The sequence below is a fragment of the Gymnoscopelus braueri genome (assembly GCF_963280865.1).
Source record: "Gymnoscopelus braueri genome assembly, chromosome: 16".
Lineage (NCBI taxonomy): Eukaryota > Metazoa > Chordata > Actinopteri > Myctophiformes > Myctophidae > Gymnoscopelus > Gymnoscopelus braueri.
In genome coordinates this window covers 11,545,178-11,556,984 of record NC_137616.1, presented here as the reverse complement: position 1 = coordinate 11,556,984, position 11,807 = coordinate 11,545,178, and the positions used below count along the sequence as shown (strand labels likewise).

At 44.8% G+C, this 11,807-nt stretch overlaps 1 protein-coding gene across 1 annotated transcript; it reads right to left on the bottom strand.

Annotated features, from left to right (window-relative positions):
• Positions 1-1,170: 1,170 nt before the first annotated feature.
• On the bottom strand, positions 1,171-10,879 carry lrfn2b (leucine rich repeat and fibronectin type III domain containing 2b; the record flags this gene model as incomplete). The annotated part of the gene is made up of 2 exons (XM_080453031.1): positions 1,171-2,224; positions 9,486-10,879. The coding sequence occupies 2 exons, from the start codon at positions 10,877-10,879 to the stop codon at positions 1,171-1,173; spliced, it is 2,448 nt and encodes an 815-aa protein (XP_080309157.1).
• Positions 10,880-11,807: the final 928 nt, after the last annotated feature.

Genomic DNA, 11,807 nt, shown 5'->3' with positions numbered 1-11,807 from the left:
GGGAAACATCTATTTGTTTTCAGGACTGATTGATTGATTCATCGATTTATTAATCTATATGATTGCATAAAATCTGATATGGACACCAACCATATACTGAATTATTCAACAGAACCCTCAAATATATACTCTGTATAGAAAGTAAATATATTATTCACATACATTTTTTGTCAATAAATCTTTTTATTTTCTTCCATTTTTTTTCTCTTTTACATCTGTAGGAATTGTAGCATCACATCTATTAATACTGCACCGTTCAGTCAGATAAGGTTTAACTGGTTTCTGTCAGTGTCAGAAATGAGAATAGACACACATTCAGGTTTCAGAACTGTAAATATTAGCCATAACCCTGCTCTTGTGCAGAGGGAGAGACTAATATTTCAGCAATGTGTGTTTGACCAGCAAAATATATTTAAAAAAAAACTTTAATTGCATTACATATTAAATTTACACAGCATAATTAATAGCAGTCCGAGGGCCTTTCACCATATCTCTGAATGTTAATTGGTCATTTCCTTGAGTATACACGGTGGCCAAATAGTCATTGTCCCTCTTAAAACAAGACCATGTTCACTTCTGTACAAATCATGAGGCAAAGTAATCCAAAGGGTCTTATTCAAATAGTTCATACCGTATTTGGCCATTTACTGTGCACCCCCCTCCCCCTTCTCCAATGTCTCACAGACGTCCAATCCTTCAGTAAAGTGGTGTGTTCTGTACAGTAGTTGGTTCAGATCCTCCCCAAAACCAGAGATGAAAGCTAAAAAATGGCTGTCAAGTGAAGACATCAGTTCGGATGCTGGGCTGACGTCTCACGGAAACCTTTCATGCAGAACAGAGAGGAAGGGGAGGTTGAAGGAGGGTGCTTTTGACCAGTGGGTCTGTATGTCTGTCTGTCTGTCTGTCTGTCTGTCTGTCTGTTCCCCAACGTATGCTCTATCGTACGGCGGCGGTGCAGACTGAAAATAGCAGCTGTATGCAAGCTCACAATGTATCACGGATCGTGAGTGTCGATCGGTTATTTTTGGTCTGCAACACCGTCGTACAATGAAGTATGCATCGGGCTTGACTGTCAGTCTGTCTGTCTGTCAGGGGCAGGGCTGCTTGCCATCTATCCATTGGGCAGTGTTCGATAGAGTATGTCAGATTGTCTCTCCCCCCCCCCCCCCCCTAAACCGTGCTCTCCATCACCCAGTCGGCGCTGTCTATCGTCCCTTTGCTCCCTCCCGTGTCGGGGCCCTCCTCCTCGCACTGTAGCAGCATGCCGTTCACCGACAGGCTCCGTTTAGTCCAGATGCTGCTGAACCTCCGTGGGAAGCTGCCCGTCTGGGGGGCGCCGCCACCCGGGCCACTGCCTACAGGACCGGCCACGTCCCCCATGTCGAAGGACTGGCTCCTCCTGGGTACCTTGGAGTCCAGAGGGATCATGAGGAGCCGGCTCAAACGAGAGTCCAGCGTCCGGCCCCCCAGGAGAGGCTCCCGGTCCGTGGGGGGCGTGGCCGCAGAGTCACGCTCCGAGCCGGAGAGGCCGCCGGCCATGGAGACCGGCCTCAGGTCTCGTCCCTGCGAGCCCCGCAACTCCAGCGAGGCGAAGGCCCCGAGGAGGTTGTCCAGGTTGGCCCGCTGCGGCTTGGAGGGGGCCGATCTCCAGATGCTGGCCAGTTGGCTGTTGGGGCTGTACGAGCCCCCCGCCAGCGAGTCTGAGGACGAGGAGGAAGCGGTGAGGCTGCTCTGGAGGGAGCCACACTTGAACTCCACCACTTCATCCTGTAGTGTCACCTTGACCTTGGGTTTGAGGATAGGTTGGGACGGGGACAGGGACCCGGTTTGGGACCCGGACCGTAACTGGGGAATGAGACCTCCGTTCGGACCCAGGCGGCCCCCGTTGGTCTGCGAGTGCGTCTCGCTGACGTTCGTCAGCTTGCCCAGGGGCGGCTCAGCGTCCCCGGCCTTGTACCGCACCATGAGGATGACGATGAAGACCAGCAGCGTGGCCACGATGACGCCCCCCGTCACCAGGATCATGGTGCCCCCCAGCAGCCGGCTCGGCAGGGACCGGCACTGGGCGTAGTCGTCCTGGGTGTAGAACTGGGTGCAGCCCACCACGTTGGTGGCGGTCAGGGTGGTGGCAGAGTCGTCCCAGGCCGCCAGCACGCACAGATCGTATCGGGTCCCCGACACCAGGTTGGTCACCAGGAAGGCTTTGCTAGACGACGGGATCATCCTGAACAAGTAAGACAAAGAGAAAGAAAGGGAATTAATTGAAACCCCACAGGTTAATTGCAACGTAAAGATAACGAGGCACTTCTCCGTAATGGCACAGGCCACCGTTTCACTTTAACGACAGAGTGTGAGGCTGTAAAGGCCTGGAAGAGTGATCCAGCCAACGCGATGATGAGTGATAGAGCCGTCAAGATCAGAGCGCATTACACATGTAATTTCAGCAATCGGAGACTTAACTAACTGCAGCGGTTAATGTGGGAGTGATTCACAATTTTTCATTAAAGCAAGAGGGGAGGAGGGTATATATTTGCATTCCACTCTAGCTTCTCGCCAGTGAGAAGTCTCCCTGCGGTTGAGGTTCTAACGGACCGCCAGCGGTAATTGGCTTTATCTCTCTGAACCATCTGTCTTGCTGCAGTGAACAGAGGGACCGTTTGATATTGGAGACATGGAGCAGTAATAAATAAATAAATAAAACGGATAAAGCCAGGAAGGTCTGTAAGAGGAAGCAGAGCCACAGACCCCATTCTGTATTTTCTTGGGGGGTGGGTTGGTTGCGTCTACAAGCATTGGCGTCAACTGAACCTCATCTGCATTCATGACATTTTTTGCCACATTGAGCATCAAAATGTTCCCACCCAACAGAACAAAAGCTCATGTAACATGTATAGTTTATATTGCAGGGAAACATGTTACAGGCTAATATACTTTTCCGGCACAATGCTTTCGACACATGCAAAAATGATACGACGTGGTTCGCAGAGCATTTTAGTTTTACGGCATTTCCGTTTTATTCCATCGTATACAGCAGTTGAGGATGGTGCAGTATAGGCGAGAGAGGGAGAGAAACACACGATGATAATGAATCTAGGTCAAATTCGATCCAATAACGTCACATGGTCTGTTGAGCGATCACAATACATCAGAAAATGCTCTCTCACAGAAAATAACGGTTCATACTTTTGAGCCACTAGTGATGCAGTCAATTACATAATTCTGACTGCCTGTCTGGGGCAGAGAAGAAAGAATGTACTGCACAGTGAAGTGATTGTTTGGATGGGCCGTATTCCCTTTCACATCTGTAATTGATTCCAGGCATAGACTCTGCATAGTCTATTTGTTTAATTTTAACCACAATAACCCAGGCATCCATATTTTGGGCCAAAGTTTGGAAAATAGCAAAAAAAATCAGATCTACAAGCTCACAACAAGTCACAATGTGACACCTTCTGAGCTTGTAGATAGTCTATCTTCTCTATTAGTCGCACAGCGACGTATATAGGTCTTAAGTCACATACGTACATGGAGATAAAGTGGCAGTTCAGAGTAATGTATACCCATGCTTATCACAAGCAGATAAGTTTCACTAGGCAATTTGGAGAGTGCCCCACTTATTATTAATCAGAAGAGAGAGAGAGAGAGATTATAGGGAGGGGGCATTGAAATAGTGACAGCATCAGAGAAACAGAGTAGGAGGGACAGTGCTACATTGTAGTCCCAAAACGTGGAGACCTTTTGCACTTCCTCTCTCTGAAAGTCTATTTTTTTCCTTTATTTCCCCCCCCTTTTTGGTAATATCTCCACCAGGCCAATGGGATGCAAAGCTTATATTTTTCGCCACTGTCTGTCTCGCCCTGTCCCATCCCGGAAATACGGATGGATTAAAGGACTGAGGTCAAAGGACTTCTTGTCCAAAGACCTGATCTACTTCTGTTTAACAAGTATAATTACACAAACAACAAGCACGGAAAGAACTTACAGAAACAGACCATGTTTGTCTGTGTAAATATCAGAGTAAACGTGGAGGAGGATAAAGGAGATTAAAAAAACAGCATGCAGCAGCATGGAATCTTGTTGAGTCCATTTCTATAATATATTGAATACATTCATAACTGGATGTCAAGGCCTATATTTAACTTAACGTTGTGAAAATATTATCTTAGGACTTGAGTTTCCCAAAACATGATTCATTACTCTTATTGGATTACAGGATAGGTGGGCACTGGTCCAAAATGTAAAATAATACAATATTTGAAAGTAATGTAAATGTGTATACATGACGTGAACATGCACGGTACATCATTATAAGACTTAATTTTATCCTTCAACTTCTTGTCTATGTCCCAAAATGACTGGATATACAGGTTTTGTAGCAATTTGTAGCAATTGTATAAATATTAGACCTTATTATCAAATGTTTAAGCATCCTCTAAACATAATTTTTCAAAATATTTATTTTTTAACATCTTAGAAAAAATTGCCAATTTAACACAGAGGTGCCCACCTATCCTGTTACTCTCTCATTGATTCCTTGGGGCTCTTTTACTCTGGCCAAACACACCAAGGTCATATCAAATTGTCTCCTGGCTCATTGATTCGGCCTAAACATCAGGATGCTGCTGCTGGGAAACGTGATTATGCTTATATAAGCAAAAATCCCTAATGGCTTCTCAGTGACTGCCTCTTTCTCTCTATGGCATTCTTGGGCACAGCAGCTGTATTGTAGCTGTGGAGATTAAATGGGCCGTGACGGGTTTCTTTTCTTTCTGTCTTTATTTTTTATATTTTTTTCAGTGTCTGTCTATACCCTTGAGTCTATGCAATATAAGCATGCCCTCCCTCACACTAACTGTAATGGATGAATGCATTAAAGAGATAGTTGAAGTTGTAGTGTCTCTCTGTGCGAGGCAACCTTGCGTTGGCATGTTTCCGTGACACAACCTTAAATGATCGGTGGTGGACAAAGTAGGCTACTCAACTCCAGTACTTGAGTTAAAGCACAGATACTCCTGGTTAAATATTACTCAACTACTAAGTGAAAGTTGCTCTATCAAATTTGTACTTGAGTTAAAGTACTGGAGTACGCTACATGCTTTACAAAAAGTACATTTTATATTTCGATTTTCCAAAAATATATTAATAGGGAAAATAGCTGATCTTCAAGCTCACAATGCGGCGCACCGCAACACATTGTAAGCTTGTGCATCTGCTAGTTTCACAATATTTCAACTCCGGGATAAGTGGTTAATTCATAATGTACCTTTTTATCGTTTATCTTTGAAATGAGTGGAGTGAAAGTCATGAGTATTCAAAATTACAAATACTCAAGTAAAGTACAGCTACAAAAAAAACAACACAAAATTAAATACAGTACTCTAGTAAAAGTACTCTGTTATTGTCCATGATATGGCTGACGTAGACCTCCGCCCAGAGCTAGCAGGGAGCCTTCATCTCTCTCACACTTTGCTTCGATAAGGAAATACTTGACAAGCAAAAAAAACCCTACTGTTACAACGCTTATGAAACCTCAAATCTAATTCCTTGAAGTCTAACCCATAAATTGAATGCCCTAGTTCATAGTCTTATGACACTAGGATTATAACGATACGCGGAGCGAATCACGTTCGCCGCCAGGCGCCAACTGTTTTCCGCTGGTGGGCGTGTCGCTAAAATGCTAATTGTGTTTAAAATGTTTAATCCCCCTAGAAGCACAAACAGAATCTTTTTGGGTGGGTTAAAAAAAATAAACAGTTTGTCTTACAAAACAGAAGAACGGAACTTTATGACAGATGGGTACGGGCGGCAGCTTAAGGTAATATTAATTGTGGGTATATTTCATACGAGCATGGACAACTCCTGTACAACTAACGCTAACACAAAAATGCTTAAATGAAACAGACCCACACTATGTTATTTGCTTACAGCTGCTGTTTATCCATCTGTGAAAAATATCCATGATAAGCTTCATCTCCTGTCTGTCAATCTCAAGTGGTGTTGCGTGCCACTGATGAAACGGTTGGTACATGCGTTGCTACCCTGTCACATTCAACAATCTGACTGGCCACTGCCCAGTAAAATGTAAGATGATATATATTTTTTGTGTCTGCTCTAGTCCGCCGTCAATCCCAGAATCTTTTGAGTGGGATTGCGGCCTACTTCCACCGAAAATGTATGGATATTAAGTGTTTTTGTTTTGTTTTTTATTTCTGGGTATGTCATCATAATACGTTAACATTCGGCGGAAAAAGACTATCTACAAGCTGTCACAACAGGGCTATTTTCGGGGGTACTCCAGTCAACAAAGTATATAGGATTTAAGTGGTTAAGACATTTTTGATTCTGATGTTCAATGCCTCTCGCTGTGTTGTTAGAGCGTGTGACTCACAGACTAACAACTATGTTGTATCCATTGGAACACAGATTATTTTTGACCATTTCCTGAAAAGTAACAGTTTTGTAAATACAAGGTTTCCACTCAACAGTGATGATATGCTATCTAATGTCTATCATTGTGCAGCCAGTGTTATCCACAGAGCTGTAATCAATAGCGCATGTTTCTCAGCTAATAAGCCTTGAAATGTACAATACCGTAACACTCTTTTCATCTCACGGCTAACAGCCAATAATACCGGCCGCCAGGACCTCGCCGCCATTGTCTGAAACTCATCCCAGCAACGCAACGGCGTGGGTGTTAAATCACGTGACTTGCGACACTTGAGCCATTATACAGTGAAGTATTGCTCTGAGAGCCTTATTGCGATTCAACTGAAATATTACTGAGGATCTGGTCTGCTGTGGCTGACACATAACTTCCATTACTGAAGTGACTGTACAATCCTCTCTCTGCCCTGCTTCACAGCGGCTCACAGTTACAGCAGGACACGGATGAGGAACTTCACTTACTCCTGATCCTGATTTAACTTATATATATTTTTCCCAAAGGCTTGCCCAGCGACAAGATGAACCTGATACTGTCCTTACCTTCAAATGGTTTTCAGAATTTTAGGAGATTACCATTTATATGGGTTGATGGCTGTGCAATCACATTTTGTTAGGAGTTTTGAATGGGCTTTATGGGATTCAAGGTCATATTATTCAGTCTACAAAGCATGATGTAAAATATGAAATCAGGGAACTGAGACACTAAAAATATAGCACAGTAAATAAGCATGTGCCATCTGAACAATTACACACAAAATATTCTTTTAATTTCATCTTGTCAGATGTAATTAATTGCATTTTATGGAGCTACGTGACATTAATCATGCAGAGAAATAATAGGGGTGTCCCACTTAACAAGTCCAATAAAGGTGTGGTCTCCCTGTCAGGCTGTCAAAAGGAAGTTACTAGGTGTGCAGTTTGTCAACGAGGCCGCACACATCGCAATGCGGTGCTCAATGGTGAAGCCTAGGGATGGGCGATACGACTTCAAACCAATATCATGATTATTTTAAAAAATGTGTCTCGATGACAAAAGCTACTAGTGTGATGACGGTTTAGTCTCCTTTAGCCAAATAGAAATGTCGATCTTTATAAATACTTCACAGTACTTCACAAGTACAAAACCATTTCACAAGAACAATGTTGGTGTAATTAACAGATTTGCAGAAATACAAGTTTACCACTTCACACGCTTTCTGTGATAAGGAGACTGCTATCTGTTTAGCGACATCATGCACATAGCGGTGTGTACAAAGTAGGTACATACATCAGAATCAGAATCAAAATTGACGGTGTATCGAAATCGCGATTCTCAATCTTGATGTCACTCGATCCCGCACATGTGCACGTCCAAAGGAAGCCACGAGGCGCATGCTGTAGTGTTGAGAAACCGCTGGTAGTGTTGCACTGTGGAGTCAAGTCTGCATTAGCCTACCATCTGTCCGGTAAAAAGATGACAGCGAACAATCCCAAACTCCCACATAATTCAACCCGTGGGTGAGCAAAATAACGAGCGCAGTCGGGGTGACATGCGAGACTTTTCAGTGGTGGAGAACGCTGGATTTAAACATTTTATGTGTTAAGTGTGTTGCCTGCGATGTATGTGAAATGAAGACAGGAGTTACTGAAGGGCTGAGCCATGTAGCATTGATTGCCTTAACTAGAGCGGCGTGCTCCTCCTCAGAGCGCAGGTCTCCGCCAGGTCGGGTTGTCTACCCAGGGCCCGCAAACTTTGGGAGGCAGTCAAAGCCACTTTGAATGGGAAAAATATCGTATCTTTTCAAAGAATGTTAACTTATCTTCTTAAAGAATAATCTGAAAATGGCAATGAAAGTCGTCCAAATTTTATATTATTAATATGATAATTATTTCTTATTTCTAGATTCTCATTTGTTATTTATAATTGTTATTCAAATAAAAGTTATTTCTTGAGAAACAAGTGTTTTCCTTTACAAATCAAGAGTCAATAGCCTAATAATTCGAATTAAAAAAATGTAATATCGAATCAAATAGTGAAGTTAAAGTCAAATCGAATCGTGGATTAGGCATTTCGTGACACCCCTAATACGTACATACATACAGTACAGTATACACAGACATACGTACAGACATATACAGTCCAGGAAAATCCTGTTCTAGATGGCTTGGCCTTCTGTCACACCGTAAAAATAATCTTACTGTGTCATTGGTGGAGTAATTATGGGGAAAGATACTGTATAGTCTGTAAAAACTGGGAAATACACCGTAGCAAGGACAGGGTTGCTTCCCTCAAGGCTAACGCCTGAAACTATGTCACGTTCCACAGGTTTTTAAAGGGAGTAACTGATTTAACTGGCATTAAGAAATTGGATTCCCCCCCCCCCCTTTCCCCTGGCTGATTTCACATCCATTTTACAAGCTGCACTGGCAGAATATGAGCCTTGTAAATTACTATTTCAGCCCCGTTTAAAGGCTACTGGATTGACAGAATATCTGCCCGTCAAGCTCTGAGCTTAGGAATTCCCTCACGGTTATGGGCTGCTGAGCATAATCGAGTCCAACACAACGCAATGCTCTATAAAGGAGATGTTGAAAAGGCATTGAACAAAAAAGGAAGAAGAGAGTTGTTTTTTTTGTCATCTAACCACTCTGTCGTCCATCACATTGTTGGACAGGCAACAATGTAATGGAAGACAGAGTAGTTCCATGATGGATGGATTCTCAGGGTTGTTTCAACACAGCTGTATATAAGGAAAACAGTGGCTAAAAGGGAGATGTATTTCAGACAGCCACTTGAACATATAGACAAGGTGTCCTTGTACTGTATTGTGTTGAATCCCTGCCAGAAATAGCTTTGTTGGAGGTTTTCGGGTTTATTTCGACACAACTCATCTACACACTCAGACAGGGACACACATGCACGCATGCACAAATGCACATACACACACTTTTAATAAATGGTGAAAAATAAATTGTAAATGCTCAGTGGATTCATATCATAGTCGCATATCTGAATCACAATATTCAAACAAATACAGGAAAGTGTAAAATCCCTTCTATACCTGTAGATGAGCACTTCGTCATCAGAGCAGTTGTACTGCAGCTGGTACATCTTCACCTTGGGTGCCGCCGTGCTGACCATCCATGTCACCAGCGCCGACACTGCTGTCACCTCCGACACAGACACAGTCTTCTCTGGCTGGCCCTTGGGGGCCCCCTTGATGACCTTGGTGGTACCGGTGATGTCCGAGAGGCGGGACTTGGGCTGCGCCGGCTGGGCTCCTGTGCCGTTGCTCAGGTGAGGGAGCTGGATGATTGACACTTCCACAGAGGCAGTGGACTCCCCTGCCACGTTGGCGGCGATGCAGGTGAAGGTTCCGTAGTCCTTGGAAGTGGTGATGGTGATGCTTAGCGTTCCGTTGCTGTACACAACGGTGCGGGAGGAGTTTCCCAGTAAACGGTCTTCTGGGGAGATCCAGTGGATGGTGGGAACTGGATCCCCGACGGCTTCGCACCTCAGGCTAGCAGTCTGCCCCTCCAGCACCAGCATCCTGTGGGTGTGCTGGGTGATCATAGGGGCCTGGCAAACTAAATCCTCTTCCTTCACATACCAGAAGTAGCGACCCTTCAGGGATGGAGGGGAGGCACAGGTCTCCAGGTCGTCGTCGCGCTCGAGTCTCCGGAACCAAATCATCTCACAGTTGCAGTGCAGCGGGTTCCCGCCGAGGCTGAGCGACAGCTGGGGGGCATAGGGCGTGGTCAGGATCATCGAGTCCTGGGCACGGGCAAAAATGGGATCCGGCGGCAGCTTCTGCAGACGGTTGGAGGTGAGGTCGAGCCTCGCCAGCCTCTCCAGGTCGGTGAACGTTCCCTCTGGGATGAAATCTAACAGATTATGGTCCAAGCTCAGCTGATGGAGGTTGACCATCAACCGGACCGAGTCCCAAGGCAGAGAGATCAGATTGTTGTAGGACAGGTCCAGATCCTCTAAGGACGGCGCCAGGTCCTCAAGGGCCCGGAGGTCGATGCGGCCCAGCTGGTTGTTGTTAAGAATAAGGTGCTGCAGGTTGATCAGGCCCCGAAGGTCATCGTTGCCCAGCTCCGTCAGTCGGTTGTTGTCCAGGTGGAGCGAGCGCAGGGTCTCCAGGTCACCGAAAGAGAAGGGCTGGATGTAGCTGATGGTGTTCCGCGACAGCGTCAGGTCAACGAGGTCGGTCATGTTGGCGAAGTCCTGCTGGGTGATGCGGAGGATGTAGTTGCCACCCAGGCGGAGCTCCACCGTGGTCCGGTCGATGTCCGGCGGCACGAAGAGGAGGCCCTTGGCGGGACACAGGGTCCCCAGGGACTCGGACAGGTTCTGGCACACGCAGTACTTGGGGCAGGCATCGGCAAACATCACCGTGGTTCCCAGGACCAGCAGCCAGCCAAGTATGTGGTCCATGGTAGAGTCATACATATGAACCTAAGAATGACAAAAAAAGCAAGGGAGGGAGACAAAACAAAAACAAACATTAGTGGAAGACTGCACTGTAAAATCCTGAGTGTTAATTAGTGGGCTTAATCTCTGGGAAAGCCCCTATGTTATTTTTTGTACAAAGAATTCACACAAAATACTTTTTGAAATATTTAACTTTAAAACATTTAGTTAGGATATAACGTCCGGGTCGGGTTCGATGCTACGTCCGCTGCAACAACGCACCAACTTGGGAGAGTTTGAGAATGGATGGTGTTATCGTCGGTTTTCACTTGAAACATCCTGTGTCAGACGACAAGAGATCAAGCCCACACTGTTTCTCCAGCAACAGCAAACTGTCTAGTTTACGGGTCCATTTGGTAACATTTTGTACTCTCTCAAGAGTTACAAATGGATACGTAATTTACTGTGTTTATTTTTTGTCTTTGTCAAAATCATAGGGATATACTAATTTTAGTTTTCTTGAAAGGCTGCTGCTTTTTGAATTAGTGGCAGATGTGAGAGGAATTTCCACAACAATACCCTTTTGAAAATGTTACTCTTGAACCATGCAATGCAATAATTAAATAGGGGTGTGGCATATACTGGGTAGAAATACATGTTTTAAGTAATCCTTGTTGGCTCAGAGGAATGAATGTTGGAGGATTGTCGACAATTCCCAGTAGGTCTATGGTGATGCGTATTGATCTGATTATAGACTTCTGCCAGTACAGTAGAGCTCAAGTGGTGCCCTCACATCCTTAGGCATTACAATGAGGTCTGATCCCCTGACTTTTACACTTACATAAGCACGAGAGAGAGAGAGAGAGAGAGAGAGAGAGAGAGAGAGAGAGAGAGAGAGAGAGAGAGAGAGAGAGAGAGAGAGAGAGAGAGAGAGAGAGAGAGAGAGAGAGAGAGAGAGAGAGAGAGA